Genomic DNA, 24,844 nt, shown 5'->3' on the forward strand with positions numbered 1-24,844 from the left:
CCCCAGGAAATAATATCTTATCAGATGCTAAAATATAAACTTTATTCTTTCCCAAGTTTTATCTCTGCATTTCTTCAAAGTGACCTCTTAAATGTTTCCCTTTGGCTGTCTGTTGTGTTGAATGGATATATTCCATAAGTTTAATAATGTGAGCCCTCCCTAACTAGAAATGTGTTGTCCTGCATTTCCAAACTACAATGATGTAACTTTTGTATGACTTAAGCAGTGGTTCCATGGGAAAATAATTCTACCAACAATGAGGCTGATTGAAAGAGACCTGGGGGTAAATGTATGAACATGCGGGTTCTTCAACACCCGCGTGTTCAGCGTGTTCGGCGATTAAATTTCAAGCGGCGCTGCATTGTAAAGGGAAACTCCCCATACTGCTGTGTTGACCAATTAGGATACACAGCCTAGAATACTAGTGGAACAGTCTTTGATTTTGGCAGTGTTGTTTGCCTTTCCGGCACGGTCTAAAAAAAATTCTAAATGTAAAAAAATCTGACCCTAGTAAGAAAATTTAAACAAAATCTTTGTATAAACTTTACAACCAAGGGCATAAATATAGTAGCCAAAAAATACTATACTAGACAGATTAACTACACACAGACTGTGACTTGAAACTGTTCCCAATTACACACTTTTGACTAGCCAAAACATTTGAAAACAAAAAGTCTTAAGGGAAAAATCCTAATTTCATAAGCGCCTACATTCCAAAACAGAGACATCCGCAGCCGTCTGTGTAGTCACAGAATAGAGAGATGCATATCATCAGTCACAAATCAGACCCTTGGACACAAATGAAGCTGCATAGCATATATATATAGCTGTTATCTTATAGTCAGGCTTAATACAGACAGCTTAGAAATTGTTTGTACAGTTAAATAAAAAAGATAAATCCTTTTGAAAAAATAGGTCTATCTTATCTGTATATATATTGTGTAGTTTATATAGTATATCAATAATGATAAGAGGCAACCCTTTCATCATGTATGTCTACTATAATGACATGAGAATGTCAATAATAAATGTTGCAAAAGAAAACTTAACTGAGTTGATATTATGTCAGTACTACACATACACATACGTGTACCTATGTAGAGATAGTATACTCTAATAAAGCCCACACCTCTTTTTCCATCAGACTGGCCTACCGAAACATCTGGTGACATAAAGTTCTGCTTGCTTCATATCAGTATCCTATTAGATTACTATTTCCACTTCTATGCAAGCCTTTGAATGACATGCAGGACCATGGGTGCATTGTTTAATATTAACTATGTATGTATTTAGAGTGAGTGCATGTGTATGCATCTTGTCTGTTTTTTTAGTTGTGTTCATTGCCTGTAAGCTGACTTTGGACCAAGATTGTAAAAACAGACATAATTGATCTACGTGGTAAATCTAGTGCCACTACACTTTGACATTTTTCTGTATTCTTCATAGAGTAATAGAAAAAGGACCGTTCACAGGCCATCAAGCTTTTGGAAAAGCAGAAGTATGTACTGACCCTGTCTTTACTATAGGGAGAAATTATCTTTAATTTTAAAAATTGTGATCACTATCTGGAAAAAGCATTTAAACAAGAAAAAACAGTAGATGTATATCTGTATATCTAACCATAGCCTTAGGGAGTACAGTAATCAATGTATACTTCTTTTTAGCAGACTAAGAGCAGTGACACTTCTTCAAGCATTACTAGGTTATGATGATGAGTGTACAGCAATCACAGATCACATTAAAGAAGACTAACAATGATTTTCTGCTTTCCAGTGGATTGATTGGTATTATTTAGGAACTGTAACATTTACATTACCTGGCTTGTTTGCGGGCTGGACGGGTCATAAGAAGGAACATAGTTCTTCAGGGCATCCTGAGGGTTCAGGTGTGGCGGATATCGGATTGTTGGATGCGAAAAGTAGGAACTTGGGGCCGGAGGAAGAATAGCTTGGGTTGCAAACGGGAGAGGGGAGGGTGAAGTCCTGGTTGAGATGACTGCAACACAAAAAAAAAGTTGGAGGTATATTAGTGTTTTGTGTTTTTTGGCTGCAAGACTGTGGGGGTCCAGCCCACCTGAACTCGTGAAAACACTCCCCACAAACACTTGTAGTTCATCTTCTAAAACATTTATTTGATTATTTTCCCAGCTGTACTAGCAACTCAAATGAAGCCCAAATACCAAACATCCCTTGAGAGCTAACAGCCCAACTTTCCCAGATCAGGCTGCTCAAAGACTTGTTTAGCTTTCAGGAATTACACCATTCTCTGATTTAGCACTGCCTGAAATAAAAGCATTATTCCCAGAAAGAAAACATATTTCACTGGTTAAGCATTTTCTCCAGAGTCTTTAAAGATAACAAAACCCACATTTTTGTGATCCTTAACATCACACTGGGAAATAAGTCATCATCAACTCCTAATGACTTTTGGCTGCAATGGACCACTACATACCTGCAAGATTTATGGGACAGTATTTGTTTGCAAAATGAACCATCACTTGTCAAAAGTGCATATAGGAATAACATGAAACTATTCCGGCCTTGTACAAGAATAACTGGAACCACTAATGTGTTAGCAAATGCACACTTACAATGGCCTCCTCATCCTATTCCTCTCACTGACATTTAGCCAGAAATATTAAATGAAACAATCACAAAAATATTACATAATGGGGCATATTCAATTCTTGACGTTATAGGCAAAAATCTTGCGGCGCGCGCACTATTACTGTTATAGCGGTAATAGTGCGCGTAAATACCGCTATTACGGTAGTTTTCTCGCGGGATTTCAGCTCGCGGCTCAGTAATAACGGTAATAGTTTTAACGCCGCGGGGAAACTAAAGAATTGAATATGCCCCAATATGTCTTACAATTAATAAAAAAACAAACATTCTATTTACATTGTAAAGCTAAGGCAAACAGTTTATACTATAACACTATTTATTTTATTTATCTGGTTAGCGTATATTTCTGGAGAAATGAACAGGATTTGTTGCCAGATTGTGTTTTATGATAAAAAAAGAATCAATATAAGAAAGTAAGAAACAAATCACATTCTATTCAAACCAAACATTTGTCCCTGCTCCCTTCTAAGGATATAAGTTGTTTTGTTTTGCCTGATAAAGATGATTTCCATATTTCAGCTTCATTACAGTTTTTGATATAGTGTTATGTTAATGGTCTCATCTTAAGGGTTGATAGTTGTGTGAGACTGTCAGTCAGCAGCAGGCTTAGCATCTGTGATACTCAGCTGAATAGAAGATCTTTAAAGTTATGCTTTGAGCGTGCAATTGTGCCGGGATCTTCATCTCTGCCCTCGAACATGCGTCAATATGGAGTCCTTTCTAGTATATCAATCCCATGCATAAGTATCAATATAGGTCCATGTTGCATTCCAATGCATCAAAGGATGACCACTGTGTACTATGTGTCCTACTAAGTATATCAGTTTACTGTAGCATAAAGTAAGTGTTTAACCAGCATGCATAGAGACAAGAGCAATTTACCACATTTCACTCTATGGGTGGAATTCAATTGCTGGCGAGATGGCACGCAGACATCGCGCCGCGCACATTACAGACTTTTACGGTAGAAGTCTCCGCTCATTTTTCCTCGCACCTCTATTCTGTCAAAATCTCTGCCGCAAAGTGAGACACTTCGCAGCTAATTGAATTTTCCCCTATGACTTGTTTAATTATCATCTGTACATGTGTGCTATATATATGCTCAACAGTTTTAGACATATTAATGTTTAGGTCTTAAAGAAGATTTTAATAAAAAAAAGTTGCACACAATGTATCTTCAATCAAGTAAGCTTTGTCAATATTTTAATGTATATTTAGGGTCAGACAAAAATTACTGCAAACAGTTATTACTCTGACAACTGGATTGGCAGTAGATACAGTTTAAACTGTAACATTTTTCTCCAGCTAATTAAATCAAGGAACGCATGTTTATATTAAATCATGGTGTTCCATCCCTTCTTCCATGTGTGTGATAATAATTGTGAGAATTAACGTACAAAAATAGTAAATGGAATTCCTGATTCATACAAAGCCTATAGGTTATTCATGTGTGAGCCAGAAATGTTGCATTTTAGAATGTAAATGGACTAGATTGTTTATTTATTTTCCAATCCACAACTACATCACATAAATAATGTAATATTTGTATGGCTTCACTAGACCAGTGATACTCAGGTTAGCAAACACCAGCGGCAGGTTCTAGAGATAATCACTGAACGCAGGTGAACACCCCAAGATACACATGAATGTGATATTCAGCGGTTAGCCAAAAATCTATCTTGGCTCATAGCCCTGAGAGGAAAATGAAGTTAACTTAATGAAGTAAAACGAGCACAGATATTCCCATACTCATTAAATAGAAACATATGTGTAACTTAATTTAACCCACTGTACCTGAAATAACTTTAGCTAGTGTAAGTCATGCTGCCATGACCTCAGAAAGTGACAGATACACAGATTTGCTCTGTAATAATAAGATTTGAGGCAACATGTTTACCACAAATGAAGGACATAGAGAAATACCTTTTTTTACCATGTGATTATTACATATACTAGAGAATAAGCATGACCTTTGGGTCTATGGTCATGCTGATTCTCTAGTATATATAATAATTACAACATAGTAATAATTCCTATGTAATGAATATATATATATACATATACTGACGGGATCCTAACAAACCTCACTCTAACTAGTAAAACCACAGGACAATATTCACTCCCAGCTTTGACCGATGTCTCTGCTTTATGGCTCATGGCTACTGCATTGGAGTGTTTAAAATGTAATTGACACAATAGAATGTGAGCTGATGGGCATTGGATGGTTCTGTAGTTGGGGAGATGAGGATCATTTATTGTGGACATATCTTTTAAGTTTAACTTTAGAGGGAAACAAAACTAAAATTTACTGAACACAAAATGGTGCATAATATATAAGAGTTTATTTAGCACAGGAACAAAAACATAATTGAGAAAAAGTTGCCATAACAAGTCAATGTCATCATTCATTGAGGCTATTAATACATTTAAGCCTTATCTTTGTTTACTCTTCCAATTATCTTTTACAACAGTTTAAGCCCTGCTTGAATCCTTCAAACAACACCCACTGTTTATCACTATAGTCTTCAGCTTGGTTCAGAAATCTCTAGTTTAAGGCTGGGTACACACTACAAAAAATATCTCCTGATGCCACATCTTTAATGACAGAAAAATAAAAGTCCCGATCAGCATGCCGATTCATGTGTACACACTATGCACGTTTTACTGTCAGATCTGTGCTCTTCATCTGTCATATAGATTGTAAGCTTGCGAGCAGGGTTCTCTTACCTCTCTGTCTGTATGTATTACCCAGTATTGTCTTATCAATGTTTGTTCCCAATTGTAAAGTGCTACGGAATGTGCTGGCGCTATATAAATAAATGTTGATGATGATGATGATGATGATGTCATAACCATCGGCTGAAAAGACTGGGACTCTGCCCACTACATAGAGATCTATGGACACAGCTGGTGTGAGTGCATACAGATTGCAGAATTGGATCGACATCCTCCGATCGTTGAATGAGAATTTTAGTCCGGTTTGAAAATCAAATGAAACGATACGATGTACTTTGGAACAATAATAGTCTATCATTGGCGCATACACACTAATGTGATATTGGGCTGAAGAGTTGTTTATCGAGTGATTGGCACAATAATCAGCTGAAATCCATGTAGTGTGTACCTAGCCATTTTGTACTATGTATTAAGTGCTACTAGTGTTATACCTTGCACGTGTTGGGAAAACTAGACTTGATGGCAGTATATGTTGCACTTACCACTATGTCCCACTCCTGGAATCCCCGGGTGATGATGTTGGGGAAAAGTGCTCAGTCTCGAAGAATCCTGTGGAGATGTTGGGCTAAACAATGGCTTTTCAGGTTTCTTCATTGTTGGAGAGGACATATCTGTTTAAAATAATACAACAAATTGTCAAGATCCCAGCAGGAAAGGGGAGCATCTAAAACATTTTTTTTCTTATGCTTATATCCATTAGACTATTACATGATTGTACATATTATTATTCTTCAGAAAATGAAGTTTCCCTCACCACAGATCACTGCCACAAACAAACAGTACATCATTGGCACCGTTTCTGCTACATGCCCTCGTAGTTTATCTACCAGACCTCTTTCTGACATGCAAGTGAACAAGCACAAATCACTGCCCTCTACATGCAAACGTTAATAACAGTTTGCCTGTCTTCAGCCTATTAAAAGAAAATAACATTCCTTTCATACCAGACAGTTGTATCGCTGGAGTAATGTAATGCAGCAGTTATATCTAAAATACTCCAGACTGGGCAAAATAAACATATAACATTGTTAAGTAAAATTAGCTTTACAAATTTGTTTTGCTTTTCTCAAAGCTTGGAACCATGAATCCTATAATAGGGTAATGCAGATTCAGTAGGTAATCCCCATCCTTAGCACCCACGAAGCAATGTGCAGACTGACTTGACCTGCAATCAAATATATGTACAAAATATCTTTAAGCAAAAAGTCAATATCTATAAGCAAAAAGTCAAATTATCAATATGGCAGAGCCAGCGAGTCTGTTACAGAATGTGAGACATTTGCTTAAGAGAGAAAAAGAAGCAGAGATAAAGTAAAAAATACAACAGTACAGCTCATGCCAAAGATATGCATAATGACATAGAGACACAATCAGTGTTGTTTCAAGGCTCTTAAATATACAAAGCCCTCAGCCAAGGATTGGAGCAGTAGAGACTTCCACATAATGAGGTCTTTGTCCTAAGCACTGATTGAATTCTCATCAGGTCTTACGTTCTGCAAAGTGCCCATCCAAACAGTTAGTCTTTATCAACTGGCACGTTGCTCAGAAAAGTTTGTGGTATCACTCTGGAACTCCCTCTAAATGCACATTTTGAAAAATCCATTTCAGTGCTTGCAAAAGTAAAAATTAAATGCAAAGCACTTCATTGCCTATAGTTTTTCTTTAAATTGCTTAAGAACAAACAAAGCAGTAATAGAAAATGAAGGACGAACACTGTGACACTTACTACAGGAGACTGGAGAAACATTATGGTTATTAAAAGGTAGATGTGCTGCTTCAGCACTACTGAAATCATGATACTGCCACATGTAAATTTATTAGTGTCACATTCTTAATACTGTCACCTCATGTCTTTTATACATCCACAGAACAGTGCATAGCACTGCAATTACTGTCCGCTTCCTAATGTGTTTTGAAGTGGAGGCTTTAAAGAAAAAATACCCTATTTCTAAGTAAGATTTAACCTTCATTCTTTTGTCAGTATATTTTCTGAGTGGGGAGGGCACCTTTCTACTTGACCAGCCAACATAAACTGCTAGATTATACAGACTAAGGCTACCATAGGTTAATAAAACAATGGGCAGACTAGATGGGCCAAGCGGTTCTTATCTGCCATCAAATCAAATTCTATGACTCCCCTAGTGGCCAAAATCATCATCACTAAACGTAAACACAGTAGATAATGGATTTGAGTACTGTGCCTCTAAGACAGGTTTACCCTTGTTTTGCACAAATGTTTTATTTTTTTGTAAATAATCCTGAAGCCCCAATAGCACATTTTCCTAAGATTTTTTAGGCTTTTACGAAGTTGTAGGCTAAAATACTCTGCATTTTGCAATCTTATTTATAGCTGTAACATTTTAATCCTGTAATCATTACTGATAAGAGGTTTTACAGTCTTGTAGTTTTGATGTACAGATAAATATGGCTATAACTGAAGGGTCAGACACAGCTACCTTGCCATGCAAACTATGGCTAATCTAAGGGCAAAATGGTTTCCTTTTCAAATACAGTGTTAGATCACAGAAACAGATGTGTCCTTATCAACTTTTACTGTACATCTTATATTTATATACATACTTGCTAACTTTTATAACCCCCCCTCTGGGATCTTCTGGAGAGAAGGTCAGGTGACATATGTGGTAAGAGGTGTGGTCCCCTGCTATGAAATGCAGAGATTCACAGCACAGTACAGCAGGAGCAAAACACTTCATCATGCCCCGCCTCCGCTAGGACACGTAAAGGCGCCTCCCAGACATTCAGGGAGAGTAGCCATGCATGTTTATACACATATTTATTTATGTAACATGAATATATTGGATTTCTGTAATATCAATTTTTGTACCCCAAATAGTAAAATTAGAGTAAAATATTTTATTGCCGTACTTTCTCTAAACTATATTTATAACACAAAATACGAGAGGATCAAATCTGTACTTTATTGCTGGATCACAAACAAAAATGTTGAATACTACCGGTGAAAGTTTATTGTATTTAACTACTTAGAACTCTAAGTATATTAAGGGGTATATTTAATAAACTGCGGGTTTGAAAAAGTGGAGATGTTGCCTATAGCAACCAGATTCTAGTTATTATGTATTTAGTACATTCTACAAAATGACAGCTAGAATCTGATTGGTTGCTATAGGCAACATCTCCACTTTTTCAAACCCGCAGTTCAGTAAATATAGCCCTAAGTGTCATTATGATGCCGTGTAGGTCATTGCAGGCCTGTGTGTCATACTGGCAGACAATAAATAATGTAGAAAATGTATTCCTTACTTTAGTGTTTGGCTTGTAAAGTTCTATGAACTTAATACCAATTGTCTGTTTTAAAACAAATGTCTATTTTATGTTGCAAGTTAACACAGTGATCTGTGTTTTTATCAAAATCTCTATCACACATTAGATTTAATTACACTGAAATGTACACTGCATTTGCTAGGTCTCTGAAGAATTATGCACATACAGTAGTATGATACCAGGACAACCTGTAAATAAACCACAGGATGAGAAATAAGAGACCATGATTTTAGTTTCTAGTTTTTCTGCATTGTTTAAAAGTTAACATGGTAATATGCAGAGCACCCTCAGTTTAACAATAGTCTTGTTAAACTGCACCTACCCTGCAGTGCATCCTGGTAAAATGTTATCACTGGCTACTGTCCATTAAAATGGAGCACACTCTGCAGACAGTTGAACAATGTCAATATGCATATAAATCAAAAAGGCAACCTTTGTGGATTAAAAAGCAATAGTAATAAAGCAATAATTTACATGGCTGCACATCGCATATTACAGGTCACCCTGGAATTGCATTACTGTAAATACAGAATTGTTTTCATGAAGGGCAATTGGGTAAATTACACCCAAGCAGGGGTGTAATTATAGGGTGCTGCAGCTATTAGGCCCAGAGCCCTCTGGGTCCCAAGCTCTGCTCTCAATAGCAGGGCGCATGCTCAGAAGTGGTCACTACTCTCCTCTTATGAGAGCAGAAAAGGGGGCCCCCGGGAGGCGAGAATGACATCGCTGGGCTCCTACCACATTTTGCTTTGGGGCCCAGTGATGCACTCCTTCCACCCTGCAACCAATTCTTCTAAATTAACTAAAATGAAATTAAAACCAGCACAACATTAATGTTTGATATGATTTATGGCTAGCAAAACCCATAATATAAAGATTTCACATGACAAGTTTCAGGAAAACCTGTACCCATAAGTCTATAAGTAGCAATTTAGCTGTTGCCTGAGAAAGGTTTAGACCAGAAACATTTTTAATATGGGAGTGTGAACACAAAGCCTTACTTGTAGCAGCGAATTTGCTAAATAGCCAATGGGGCGAACTGTGAAAGTTTAATCAAATATTTCCCTTAAGTGCTGTCAGACTTCTCCTGGTTTGTATGTTATCTCCTGTTGTTAAAACATCCAGCCATCATTGTCTGTAGACATGGACAAGTGTACTAATAGCCTATATACATTGCTACTGAATACCATATTGTGTCTGTCCTGGGTTGTCAGTAACAGAATACTTTCACTAGACACAAATGCTTCATTCTGCTGTTCACAAGCCATCACAAAAGACAGAATATATAAAAGATTGAATTTCTTTCCCAATCAAGAGGGGTAGATGTTGCAATTAACTCTTGAACAAAACAACAAGTACTTTGCGCTACTTGCGACTCATGCACAGCGGTTTACGTTTAAGCCTGAGCTACTCATTCACGTATTTAAGGTACTGTTCAAGTATATTGATAAGACTTTAATAAATAGTAAGCAGTTATATTATATTTGCATGCTACACACTAGTAAATGTTTTCATTGGTTGACAATGCCACTCTGATGATACATCAAATGCATGATTCTGCAACAATCACTTACAAAAGTGTCCTTCCAATTCACATTAATAACTGCTTATATTGACACCATCTTTTTTTATTCCTTACTTTAGAGCTGCTTGAATTAATTATTACTCAATTAAAGCCTCATACCCATGGTATTTTACTTGTAGTTTGAATGGAACTTCTAAAACACATATCAAACGCAAACGCGTTGGATAATGTGCATTTTTGCAAAGACTCTAGAGTCCCCTCTCTTCCCGATTCCTTTACATGTGACAAAGGCAAAGATAGGAACAAATGGCATTCCAAAAAATGCTACCACAATGCTATTGCAATGTAACACAAGTAAAACGTCAATGGGTATTGTAACACTAAAAACAATATGGTTTCTAGTATCAAACCCATCTATGTGTGTTTTAAAAACACAAGTGGGTATGAGCCTTACAACAGTTATAACCTCTTTTAGAATATTTGGTCAACATGAGAACATAGCTACATACAAAGTCCCATTTCATTTGTTCTTATTTTGCACATCTGCTTAGCAACGTCAACAAACAAACAAAGAAAATGTTTTTTGTATGTTTTTACATTTTGATTTTTAATGAACCCTCAACACACTTTAAAGTAAACGTAAACCTCCCAACTCTCACCTTGCATTTTGATCTTAAGCCAACAACAGTCAGAAGCCTCGACATCCTCCATTTTCCACTGCTTGCTTCTGGTTGGCTGGCCTGTGAACTCTGTATGTGATGTCACAAAAAATGAGTGGGGCTTAATGACTTTCTTCAAATTAAACTCTGCTGTAATAAATGGTCAGCTGCTTCAAGTTTTTCTGAATGCTATCCCCCCTAAGCATGTTAAAACGGCTGAGATATTGACTTAACATAGTCACACTAGAGCTCAAAATCTGGATGTGGGCTTGGTGAGTGCTGTAGCTGCACAGTTGTCACCATTGAAACAAAAAAATGGTTCATCTTTATGTTGTGATTCCCTTACATGCTGTCACTTTCTATGCCTCATTAATAACTTTTTGTGGGATAGCCAGTAAAGAAAATTTGAGAATGGTACCAAGTTTAGTTGCCCATAAAAAACACAGTAACAAAAATCTGTATTTTATGTATTTCTTTCATTATCAATGAAAGCCTTACATTAGTAAGCTTCATTCTCATGTCCTGCAGAGAAAAACACAATTCTCATGTTGAAACTTCAGTTGTTGCAACTAACATTTCAGATTATGAGCAAAGTGATGTAAAATTAAAACATACTCGCTAGTCTGGCTTTTATTATCCTTCTGACTATGTCCAATAGATGTCCGACTAACAATGCAAAACTGTCAAACTATATTAGCATGACACCAATCCTTTTAAATGGACACAGAATAACACTTATAATGAATGCAAATAGACATTTCTCCTTGCACTTCAATAATATGCTTAGACAATTACACATACTACTGTGAACATATAGCTTATAGCTTAACATATACAGTGTTATAATAATACAGAAGTTGGATGGTTAATCAGACACTTTCTGAAAGCCTGTGAGAGGGTGTGCCCAAAAGTGTATAATTACTAGTTCACAATAAAAACAGTAGTAAAAGTATACACAAACAATTATGGATCCAAAAAGGTACTTATGTCAACGCCAAGTTGGCATGTTTAAAAGCGTTAAAACCGCAGCATTTTCAGAAATACAATACAATAATAAGCTCCCACTGTTATTAATGGTTAACTAAACAAACCAGTAATTGACAAGTCATTGGGACATAGTACACACTCCACTACTCTGCAGATGTGCTGCACACACCACTGGAAACATACTATACAAATGGATGTCTATCCCACACAGCCACTAAAAGTGACCATCATCATTTCAAATCTGACTATGCAGTGCTCTCTTTCTGCACTCATTTTCCATAGTGCTTGTCATTTATCCAATAGCTGCAGTATGTTTAATGATTATGCCTTTAACGTTCATCCTAGAGAAGAAAATAAGCCTGAAACTATAATATGGGCAGGTAGTGATTTAAATATGTCACATTCTGGGATAAAGGATCATTTGTTGCATAAGGAGGTCACAATACGATGTGATGCACATTCTTGGGATCCGGGGGGTCATCAATTTCCCAGCACCACATCAAAGTGATCAGGCTTATGTACATAATAAAGTCGTCAAAATTGATCCCTCGACAAGGAACTCTATCTGGAGAGAAGTCTAAAGGAAGCTGGTGTGAGGCTTTCTGTATGTATTGACAGCTTGCACAAATGGAGAGCCAGATGCATATCTGTTTGACTCAGCCTGGGGCAACTCTTATGGACTCTGATGTGCTACAATGCTGCAGGGGTGGGGGGGGGGGGGGAGTGTGCGGGAACGTGTTTTACGGGAGCTCTTAATTAAACTGTTGTTCTCTTCCTAAAGGACCATAGGAAACGCTAATGAGACATGAGTTTGTGAAATTTCCTCATCAAAGCAATAGAGAAAGACCCTCTTCCCCTGCCTCCAGCCATCCCTGGTAGCTTTCTCGACAAACATCACATGGTCAGCCAAGAGCCTCTAGCCACCTGTTAGGGGAACATCATGGCAGACAACTAGTGATCTGGGGGCAAGTTCAAACATCCACAGGAACACCTGCTCACTGCAGACACCTGCTTGGCTTCCTGCAAGCAAAGAAGCATATGTTCACTTTTCTGATGTTTACTGAGGTTGCAGTTCTGAAAAAGATTCCAGCACACAAGTCCAAGCACAGCTAAAACACGGTACATTCACACATAATAACATATACTGGAGTTGGATTGAGAGTATTTGGCTGTGCCACAGCTTCCAGATTAGTTGGGATATTTATTTTATATATGAAGCTGTCACTAGCGGCTTGCCAGACTTAGACATGAGATCCAGATCTAGAGATCACTGTACCAAATGCCATATAATAGAATTCACAATGAGGGAAACTACACGTCTCTGGGCTTAAACGTAAATGAAAAACAAATACATTAACAAAACTATTTTTGTTAAAAATAGCTAGTGCAAAGATAGAAGTTAATTTTAACGCAAATAAATGATATGGTAATTGAAGTTCAATTTCAAACGTTTTTTATTTCAAATAAAATAGAATAATGCACTGGAATCATTTTTTTTGAAAACCATATAAAATACAGGCATACTGTCATATCCAGTTTCCACATATACTGGAGGGTGTACGAGAGATAATGAGGTTGAATTGTTCTATCTAAAGGCACAATTAAAATAGTTATTCGTCCATATGACAAGGCATATGGACCTGATCCTGTAACAGTTGTTGAATGATGAAATTTCAACCATGAGTAATTAACTGGCAGAATGAAAAGAAGAGAAAAAAGATATGTTTGCTTAGTTCCCCCTTTCAGACAAATTGACATTTTGAAATTAATACAAGGTGAAAAAGTTTTAATTAACCACTTACTAGCAGGACAACAAAGCAGGGCCATTGTACATCCAAGAATTAACCTCATAACTTTAATAAAACCAGCTTACATATTTTAGTGTTTAATAAAGAAATTATCATTTTATCTTTAGGTTCTATTTTTTTATACCATCCAAACTTCCGAGGACGTCTGAGGATCCCGTTCGGCTCCGCAGGGGAGGATCGGCATAGTGGCTCCAAAGCTTTCAATTAGAAAAACTTTGTTGAATCTCTCCTGCTATGGAGACAGCTGAGCTTTGTAATAACCCTACCAAAGCACAAGATCCTATCATTCTCCAGCCCACCAATCAAGAAAATTCTTAAAGGGCCCTTCCTTCTGTATTGAATGCGAGTGTAATATTTTGTAGTCATCAAGAAATTTCCCCAACGTATTTTCATTATTGGCATTTTATTTTGTTTGTTTACATATGCGAGACAACAACGTAAGGATGATATTCTGCTAAGTGAAAAGGAAGATTGTGTGAACACCATATGGGAGTAAATAAATGTCTGTCGCATTCACATGCATGTGCATGGTTTGAGTTTTACACCATTTCTGCACAGAAAAAAGAAACAATCCCCTGTGATTGTAATAAAGTGAATGTGATATGTTTTCATTTATATAAGTTGCTGTTTTTTCTATTTTGGATGACATTTGTATTTGGGTGGAGGGATAATAACCGAAGAGAAACGTCATCACTTTTGACTATAAAGTTTTGGGACATTTCACTACCTAAAGTTAGATATGAACTCATATGCAGCTGATTTGTGGTCAAATTTTGATTTTTATGCGTATCATAGATTGCTATTTGTTGTTTATTGGATTGCTGGGAATTAGGTAGAACTAGAATTGCTACAGTCCATCCTTATTTTCCTTTCTTTAATGGTTATTGGAAAGTGAGGAGGTTTAGTAAAAACATGTTTTCGAAGTTGAAAACCTGTTTAATGTGAAGTACTACTGATGTCATTTCACTGATTAATTTTCAAATGCAATAATGACTTTGAGATTATAAAGGCCAATCTAACTCTTCCTATATAATGATATGCCCATTTTTTTTTAATCTGCAGTTACAAATACATTTATCCATTATTTTTTATAATCTGCTGAAAAATGGATGTGATATAAACCAGTGATGGGCAACCTGATACCGCACATTACCCTTAAGCTCATTAATAAGTTAAAACAATACATTTAATCAAAGACACCACATTCCCGTAGAATAGGTCCTATATATATACGTCAAAACACCCTTCGGATTTACCCATTCGCCCAAAAATAACTTTCAGACACCCCCACAATGCCCACTCACCCACTATATGCCGTTTAGAAAGCTATTTACTCTGAAACACTTGCCATACCTATCATTTGCTAAAAGGATGCCACACACCCCTTCCATTGTCCTTCAGACTCTACACAAAATGCACCTCAAACCCCCAACTCACCCTTCACTGGGAGCACCAGTGACCCACTAATACTTCAATAACTAATAAAACCCTGCCTAAAAATGCCCTATACTGCTTTAATGAAGTAAGCAGGAACCATTCAGCTCTTTCCGGCAGAGGAAGGCGGTAGACAACATGGTACAAACCGCATGTCCTTCCTCCTTTGATCTCAGATGGCTGCTTGGTTTGGGTGACATATCTGCATTGTGCAGAGGTGGTACTGTGATGTGGAGATAATCATGTGATGTGGAAAATACTAAGATCAAGTTCAGCCCTAATCTCTAATTTACGACCCACTGAGCTTCACCTGCAGAAACTGTTATTTACATATGAGCTTGGGTCAGGGGTGAAGCTCTGCAGGGCATAAAGCACAGAATAAGATCTTGGTCCATTGGGAAATAAACCAGACTAAAGGACCAACAGGGCATAAAGCAGCACAGAGCTGAACAGACAAATGGCCTTATAGAGCTTTCATCGTTTGCCTGTGTCTGACTGAACTTAGTATTCATCTTTCTATTTCAGTGTCTCTATCTACTGATTTTCTACACACACATACAGAATTCTACTGAATATGAAGTATATTTTGATTATGTGTAAGTAAAGTCGGAATTATCTAACACCTGGGACATAAGTGCTATATTGTGTGTATACTACTTTGGAAAAAACATAAATTATTCCAAAATTGGAAGGTGGATATAAAAACGACAATGGAAAAGTAAGAACAATATCGAAGCAAGGACTTCCATATGTCTCTAAGGGTAAATGATGCTATAGCATATGAAATGGTGCTATTGTTGTTAATAATTCGATTTTCTCCAATGACTCATGAGTTCATGTTCAGGCCAAAATTTTCTCAACGTTTACAGTGTATATAATGATGATTTCCATTTTGGCAGAGTATTCCTCTGCTCTGCATTGCAGGTGTGGAAAGGCCCTGAAGAAGTGAGAGCAGAATTTCTGACCTTGTTTCTGCAGAGTGAGCCTTCGGGCAGCAGTTATGGAGCTTATTTTATTCTTTCAGCTCATTGGTATAGTGTTTTAACTATCAATGACACAGGCACCAAACACATCCTTAATGAAGAAGGACAGTGCTGCTTGAAACAAGTGTAGTGAGTGTATCTTTCATAAATATGTATTGGTCAGGTATCTACAGTAGACAGATGACTAATGATATGGTATTAATATAATACACTGTATACGATTACTGCCAGCCTCTTGTACGTTGTCCAGGAAATGTGTATCTAAAAATTAACATACATGACTCCCATGACCAGTATGTGTTGACAGAGAGCGTTAGATCAAACTCCAGACTGTCTAATTCCGCTTCCTGAAATCGAGATGAGCATGTGCATTTATTTAGGTTTTGCTCACCATTTCCCTGCCCTGTACACAGTCTTTGCACATTTTATTTAGCTTCTAAAGAGGAAAAAAAACAACATCATGCCACGTTACATAGAAAGGCACACAAAACCTAAAAACAATAGTTAAAGAATCTATCAATAAAGTGTAATCTATTAAGAAATATAAGTAGAGCAGAGGTAGAAGAAGAACTGGCTAGACCTGAGGAACGTACTGGGAGCAAAAGAGGTTTACTAACAAAACTATAATGCAAAAGTTAGGATGAATCATAATCTAAAGTATATCGTATTACAATCATATTACAGATTATAATTATATCTTTAGACCCTTAAAGACAATTTTTTTAGCCATAAATAAAAGCATAAAAAGAAACCACCAGATGTGTTTCTGGATAGTTTCACAGCTCATTAGCTTGATTCCAGTTATACTCTAAACTGTCTAGATTGCTTAAGAGTGAATCCACATCTTCCTACAGCCATTTCATTTTAGAGGGACTCTTTCTATGATTATATCAATGAGCTTATTGACTTAGAGACACTTATATTATCATTTATCCTCCTTTCAACTATAACTTGAAAACTATTAGCTGATTAACCTTTCCAGAGCCCTACACAACATTACTCCCACTCCAACTACTCCCTTTCTCTTGTATACATGAAAAACAGCCACAAAATGGGTTTATTATGATACATGCAACCAGGGCCGGATTAAGGGAATGGAGGCCCCTGGGCTAAGGGGACCTCCATTCCCCCGTGAGGGCCCCCCTCCCCGTGATCTGAGCCGCCCCCCTGGTGAGCTGAGCCACCCCCAAGGCACTTACCTCCTTCTCCTGGCATTGCAGTCCTTCCCCGGCGCACTGTACGCTCTTTACTGAGGAGATCTCGTGAGAGTGAGACTCACGAGATCTCCTCAGTAAGGAGTCTACAGAGTGCCGGGGAAGGACCGCATTTAAAGTGCTCAGCAGCATTGATCGCGGCGTGGGCGCCCCCGACCGATCAATACTGCTGCTGAGCACTTTCAAGGGCCCCCTGGATGCCCGGGGCCCCTGGGCTGTAGCCCAGTTAGCCCTAGGGTTAATCCGGCCCTGCTTGCAACACATGTATCATGCGTTTACCAAATAAGAAACATTAACCTCTGAAAAATGCTACAGTTTTCAACTCCAGGTAGACAGGCTGTCTTACAATGTAGCTAGGAATTGTAGTTCAACAGCTAAAGAACCATTGGTAGCTTGAGCCTGCTATAGACAGTGAGTGATTTGAACAACTGTCTGGTTATTTTTTTTATATTTTACATTTATATTTTATTTCCTTGCCATTCAAAAGGATGTTTTTTGTTGATAAATATGTTTATTCAACCAAGGAGATGAGCAGACTGAATGTTTAAGCACCACAAGTCTAAAAAAGACCTTTCACTAGAGGCAGGCACAGTCTAGAAATGTATCACAAGAGATTTACAATAAATTATTGGAATATTAAAGACAAAACAAAAGCATTGTATTTACTACAGAGTTCAACTCCTAAAATATAAAAACAGTAATGGCCTTTAGGGGCTTGTTTTGCAGAAATATAAAATCTGTTTTACTCGCCTATCTTCTTTTGCATACCTCCCAACTGTCCTGATTAAGGTGAGACAGTCCCAAGATTTGACAGTCTCGACTGTCGGGCAAATTTGCCATGACTTTCGACAGGTAGAGATGTATGACCCTTTCACCACTCAGTAAAGCAGCTGTGTATAGGTGTTATGCGCACCTACCATTCATTGTGGTTTTTAGGGGTGTGACTACGGGTGTCCTTGCACTTCAAAAGTGACCACACCCCCTTAGAGGTGCAGAAACTATGATTCCTGATTCAATAAGTAAAAAAGTTGGGAGGTGTGGTTTTGTGGTGATAAATCCAATCGACTTCAAAATTTATCCTCACATTTTAAATCCCCCCCCCCGCACCCAACTTGGTTTTGTCAAGGGACTGACTCTTAGCTCAGAGGCGCAATGTTTACAAATTATATTGTTACATTTGAACTAAATATGAGAATATGAACTACAAAAAAAAATAATTTCACTGTTGGAAGGCAAATCCATGCTTCCTTTACTACACTTTCTATTAAATAATACTTTATTACATATACTACTTTATTACATATACTTTTAGCCTCACAGTATCATGACAGATATGATTTTTTCAATGCTGTAGTCTGCATATGTCTTAACTGTACAATTATATCATACCTTATAACTGTCTCGATTTACAACATGTGCTCCTTCAATGCCATGCAAGGGGTGTTTTTATTGGACGGGATAGAGGCTGTGAACATTCCAGCGCTGTGGAAACGCTGGACAAGCCCCTGGAGTGCGCGGCACACCTCTGAGTGACATGGACATGCCCAATGTAGCACCATCATACCTCCCTCTTGTGCGCAGTGGTGCTGACATATTGTCCTGACTGCAGGAAACTAAAAGTTGGGAGGTATTTGTATGTACGTGTACTGCACGGATTTGCTAGCTGTTACTTTTCAGCCTGACACCGTACCACCGGATAACAAAGCAGAATGATTAGCATTATATGTTTGTAGCTCTTACGAATAGAGACTGCATATCAACACTTATACTTACCATTTCATTTAAGATGTGAATGAGTCAGCATTTAATAAACATCCCATAAGTCATTGTTAAAAAATCATCTAGGTTATGCTTGCGTAAACTATTCCATTGTGTTATTTTAGTGGTTAAGTATCCAAAGGTGTTAATTACATGTGTTTTAAAAGTGTTTAATGTCAATGGAACGCACTAAAATGGGTAGGACCCTACCTTTATGACTAGTGTTTGCTGGCACTGGCGCATATAGCTAATGTGTGGGTGGGAGATTATGACTGATCCCTCCAGCCAAGCTTTGACATTCTGCTCCACAGGAGGTTTCTGTCCTTACATTTTTTGGAACGCATGTTGTTCTATCTTCCAGTGTGTAACCTAAGTAAATACATTGTGGAAGCCTACAGTGATGTCCAATCATTGGTAATAAATGCATGTTAAACGTGTTTTTACTAGAGACAAAACACGTTAATGCAACACCAGTGGGAAGCTGGCCTTACTTGTTCTTCGGAATTACACAGTAAAACACAGACACATTATTATGAAATCACATTCTACTAGGCATCCATATTAATTTCAGAGAAAAGAATTACATGCATTTAATTACATAACTGGGTGCAAGGGGGACCTATTGTTTAAGAAGGTTAGGCAGTTTCATTTACAAAACCCATTATATTAAAAAGGGGGGCAAATTAATATCTATATAAGGCAAGTCTCAGAGAATACTCTAGCTACTAATTAAATATTAGCCTAGGTAAAACGTAATAGGTCTCAGAGGATTAGCTCTTGGCCTTTATGGCTTATTAGTGTCCAAAATTCAAATTAATTTGTCTATGAAAGGAGACAAGGAGAGGGAAGATAGAAAAAAGAGAAGTGGTATAGAGAGGGGGTAAGCTTGTGAAGTACAAAGGAACAAGGTTAGTAAAGAAATCGAATTTAACCCATCAGGTTAATATAGGTTAATATATTAATAGAGGGCTGAGTTTGTCAGTTGAAACACTGTATTGAAGTAAAAAGTACTCAGCCATCTCATCTGTTATTTTGCACAAAATATTTGATGAAATACTTTGTGAATTTTTTTTGTACTTTGTATTTATCATCCTTAAGCAGGTAGCATGATCATGCTAATAGCTTTAAAAGTCAATTACAATTGATCTGTAAATGCAATGAAGTTAAAGTACCTTTAGGCTTTAAAGATTCGGCAGATTTTTATCTAATTAGGGAAGACGCAGCAGATTTAAATGTAAGAGAAAGGAAATCTGAGAAATGCTTATAGAAGCTATTTAACTCTTTATTTGGCAAAAAATGTTTTTAAAGTGTATATATACATACATACATATATATATATATATATATATATATATATATATATACACATATACAAGTTAACCCGTGCATGATACTCATGCATTCTAGTCAAATCAAGCTACTTAAGGTCTTAAAAAGGTTCCTGTCATGCATTTGGGCCTAGCCCAGGCCTCCTCAGGAGAAGAGCGTTACTTCTCGACTCAAGCGCCCTTTTTAATGTGTGTTCATGAGGTAAAATGAACTCACGAAAATTAGTTGGACCCCTCAACTCGTAAATTTAGCCTTTACTACCCCTCCCACGGGGAGAAGGGGGGATGATGGAAGTTAACTGACTTCACTATTCTAATTTATTTGTCAAATAATGTCAGTATACCAAATTTCAGGTCAATTGGATGAGCCCTTTCTGAGAAAATAGTTTTTTTCACACACACTAACACACGCCGCTAGGCTTTTACTTTTATACAAGTTAACCCGTGCATGATACTCATGCATTCTAGTCAAATCAAGCTACTTAAGGTGTTAAAAAGGTTCCTGTCATGCATTTGGGCCATAGCCCAGGCCTCTTCAGGGGAAGAGCGTTACTTCCCGACGTAAGCGCCCTTTTTTAACGTGGTTTTGTCCACATGTCAACACCTCATCATTCTTCTCCATCACCTCATCCTTCATTTTCATCGCCACATCTATCCAGATGTCTATCCAGACACAGGGATCTCTCTCAGCGGTCCTGAGTATCACACTCCTCTCACTCTGTCACCCCCGGCAACCACCAATCACTCCCCACTGTCACCCCCGGCAACCACCAACCACTCCCAACTGTCACTTCTCCTTCAAGAAATATATATATATATATTTAAAATCTTTATAAACACTTTTAACAATTAACAAATTAAATGAACAAATTAAAAACATCTTAGTATACCAAATTTCAGCCCTTTCTGAATTTTTTTTTCCACACACACTAAGAATTTAGTAGGTCAGTGAATAACTCCGCCCAGCAGGTGGCGCTGCAGCTTGGTTTTATTTTTTCCACACACACACACAGACAGACTAACACACGCCACTAGACATTTATATTATAGATATTAGATAATGCTAAGAATTTAGTAGGTCAGTGTATAACTCCGCCCAGCAGGTGGCGCTGCAGCTTGGTTTTTTTTTCCACACACAGACTAACACACGCCGCTAGGCTTATATATATTATATATATATATATATATATATATATATATATATATATATATTTATTTATTATATCTCTCTCTCTCTGTATATATATATATACATATCGGTCTAAAAAACTACATGGGGGGAAGTGATCGCCGACAGGGCTGGTAAGTTGCCTAAGAATCTTTGTAGCTTATCTCTCCGCTTGTCAGTTTGCAAATATTAATGTCACCTGTGCGTCTTCTATTTCCTGCTCGGTGGATTGCCCTGCACTCTGGAAATTCTACAGAACATGCCTTGTCTGTTTTGTGGTTGCCCTTACCAAAGCAGGTGATGTCAGGCACTGTAAGAAAAGAGTTCTTATCCTACAAACAAGTACAAAATATTAGGACTTTCCTATGACCTGGATTCTCCAGGTGCATTGGATTGTGTGTGTACTTTGCCAGTGTGGGCAAGTTTCATGCCCTACAGGACCTTAGCCTGGACTCTTATATTCATTAACAGATGAGAGCAGTGCATCTATAGCAAAGGTTGGTGACTTTGCATTGTAAATTGGGAAATCAGGTACCCGATAGAGGCCTGCTAAATACCTTTTACAAAAGAATAAACTTAATACAACAATAATTTCAATCTAATTTGCATTGTTAAAGCGGGGAAGGGGCTATGTGTCATTACCTATAATTTTAGATTCTGGAAATAATAACTATGTAAGCATCTTGGAATCAGTAGGTAATCAGCATTCAGATGCAGTTTGTTGGTGTATAACGAAGAATAACAAACCTAGGTGGATGTTATTAATGAATACATTTCTGCTGTGGGCTGTATTATGTTAAAAAATGATGCACATCAGATATCAGCAAATTAAATGACAATGTCATCTTATTTTGCTTAAATAAATTCACTTGTCAGATCATATTCTTCATAGTTCAATAATTTCACTAACTGTTTTTCCATTTCTTTTTAGAATAACCTCATTATTAGAGATCGGACAAATTCCTCATATTCAATTTGTTTACTGAGTATGGCTTGTAAGTAATCTATATGTTTGTCAGCCTACCAATGACCTGGAGAATAGATAATACACTCTTGTGAGTAGGGCACTTTCACCATTTTGCTTCAGTTTACATTGGTAGGTAATTTGTGACTGTTCAGCGCATCATTAATGTTTGCCATACATAAATACGGGACAATAATGATAATAACTATTAGCCAAAACCACAGTATGCAGTACTTAAGTTCTAGGCTGATATAGCAAGATACTTTATGGCACTGTCAAGGTTTGAAAGATGGCTTCTAATGAAGTACTTAGACCATTTGTTATGCACGTCCTAACCTCCAAGAAACAGCTATGATAATACTAAATGGATAATACAATTAAATAACGGCTAGGAAAAGGGAACCTATTAAAGTCAAGAGATTACTTTAATGGTGTCATTAATGCCATAAAGAGGGAGCTTTACTGAAAGAAATACTCGACTCTCTCTCTAACAAATTAAAGTATGTCTATTGGCTTTATAAAACAACATATTTTATCATATATTAATTAAGGAACTCTAAGGATTGACAAGTGTAAAGTAATCCTGAAGCACCACATCTGACAGAGAAAGCATGAAAAAAATTGCCGGCTAATAAAGAAAAAACAATAATTACCATAAAAATGCCCTACTAGCAACTAATTCTGAAACAAGTAGATAAATAATGCTAAAGTAAAAGTGGAAACTTACAACCTGAAGAACAAAACTAGTACTCCGATTAAAATACCACCATTATTGAAACTCTGGTGACATTTATGATAAAAGCATAAATGTATAAGTAACTTTACAAAAATGTGCTGTACAGCACAACAACCAATAAGATTTTGCAAAACTCTCAGTGATTGCTGTAGACTACAGCAGCTTTTTGCAATTTTCATAGTGTCACCCAGTGGCTGGACAAGACACTCATCATCCGTCTTGCCTTTTGTTTATTTGAGTTATACACTTTGCCTATGAATTTCCTGAGAAAATATAAGTCTTAACAACCAGCCTATAGCCATACTTGCCAACTCTCCAGGAATGTCCGTGAGACTCCTGAAATTCGGGTCGGTCTCACGGACTCCCGGGAGAGCTGGCAAATCTTCCGCATCCCGCAATTGCGGGGCTAAAATGACGCGATTCGCGGTGAATCGTGTCATTTTGGCCCCCGTCCCCACGACAAAACGGCATATTTGACGCGGGGGCAGAGCCAAAATGATGCGATTCACCGTGCCCCGTCCCCTCCCGTCCTCTAGACACGCCTCTCTCCCGGATACAACTTGCCAAAGGTATGCCTATAGCTAACAACTATTATGTGTTAGATACATATTTTAGTGTTTTCCCAAATATGCCTGCACTTAGCTCAATAAGAGCGAGAGAGAGAGAAGAAAGAAAGCCCATTCAGATGACACATCAGTATTTCTGTGGTTTCTGGTACATGTTAGGCAAGCTTCAGTACAGATTGTATTTAACAAAGAGGATTTATTTAGGAAATAAACCAAATGGGTCTATTATTATTATTATTAATTTTTATTTATAGGGTGCCACAAGGTGTCCGTGGCGCCGTACAGGGACAAAAACAAACTACAATACAAGTTGAGACAGCACAGTACAGTAAACATAAAGCACAGTAACTCAGTAAGCTCAATGCACAGCTAGTGAGGGCGGGGGGAGTATCCGCAAATGACGGGGCCCAAAAGGAGGGCGCGGAAGACAGGGAGACCCCCAGAGGGGGAGGGGGGCCCTCGAGGGGGAGGGCAAAGTAGCTGGAGAGTAGAATTAGAAGTGGTGGAAACAGGAGGAGAGATGGCCCTGCTCAGAGGAGCGTACAATCTAAGGGGAGGGGTGGACAGACGGAGAAACGCAGGGGAGAGAGGGAGAGTAGAGGGACGGAGGCAGGGAAGGGGAAAGAAGGGGGAGAGGCAGAGGATAAGGTAGGAAGTTAAGTGGGAGACTGGAAGGCTTTAAGAAAAAGGTGGGTTTTTAAAGCCCGTTTGAAACTGGACAGGTTAGGGGAAGTCCTGATGGAGGGAGGGAGCTTGTTCCAGTGGAGGGGGCAGCGCGGGCAAAGTCTTGGATATGCGCATGGGAGGAGGTGATGAAGGGGGAAGATAGGCGACGGTCATTGGCAGATCGGAGAGGACGGGATGGAGCGTGAATAGATAGGAGTGTGGAGATGTAGGGTGCAGTGGCGTTGGCAAGGGCCTTGTATGTAAGAGTGAGGAGCTTGAACAGAGTTCTGTAGGGGAAGGGGAGCCAGTGGAGGGATTGGCAGGGGGGGGAGACAGAAGAGGAGCGGCGAGAAAGGAAGTTAAGCCTAGCGGCTGCATTAAGTAC

The 24,844-nt window shown here is 38.0% G+C and overlaps 1 protein-coding gene and 1 long non-coding RNA gene across 9 annotated transcripts in view; one reads left to right on the plus strand and one right to left on the minus strand.

The window, feature by feature from the left end:
* The window catches only part of LOC142152777 (uncharacterized), a 100,634-nt gene extending 86,054 nt beyond the window's left edge, over positions 1 to 14,580 (plus strand). Inside the window, exon 3 of the long non-coding RNA XR_012691391.1 lies at positions 13,750 to 14,580. This is a non-coding gene — a long non-coding RNA (uncharacterized LOC142152777). The remainder of the gene's footprint in view (positions 1 to 13,749) is intronic.
* Positions 1 to 24,844, minus strand: part of NFIB (nuclear factor I B) — a 350,292-nt gene that overhangs the window by 55,884 nt on the left and 269,564 nt on the right. For 6 of the 8 annotated variants that reach the window (XM_075209697.1, XM_075209715.1, XM_075209751.1 and 3 more), the window contains exons 7-9: positions 10,848 to 10,937; positions 5,843 to 5,971; positions 1,817 to 1,995 (exon numbers count right to left, since the gene is read on the minus strand). In XM_075209697.1, coding sequence (XP_075065798.1) covers positions 1,817 to 1,995; positions 5,843 to 5,971; positions 10,848 to 10,937 — 398 coding nt within the window. The remainder of the gene's footprint in view (positions 1 to 1,816; positions 1,996 to 5,842; positions 5,972 to 10,847; positions 10,938 to 24,844) is intronic. The other 2 variants (XM_075209724.1, XM_075209743.1) reach the window with 1 other exon arrangement.

Source organism: Mixophyes fleayi, chromosome 1, assembly GCF_038048845.1.
Source record: "Mixophyes fleayi isolate aMixFle1 chromosome 1, aMixFle1.hap1, whole genome shotgun sequence".
In the NCBI taxonomy this organism is placed as follows: Eukaryota; Metazoa; Chordata; class Amphibia; order Anura; family Limnodynastidae; genus Mixophyes; species Mixophyes fleayi.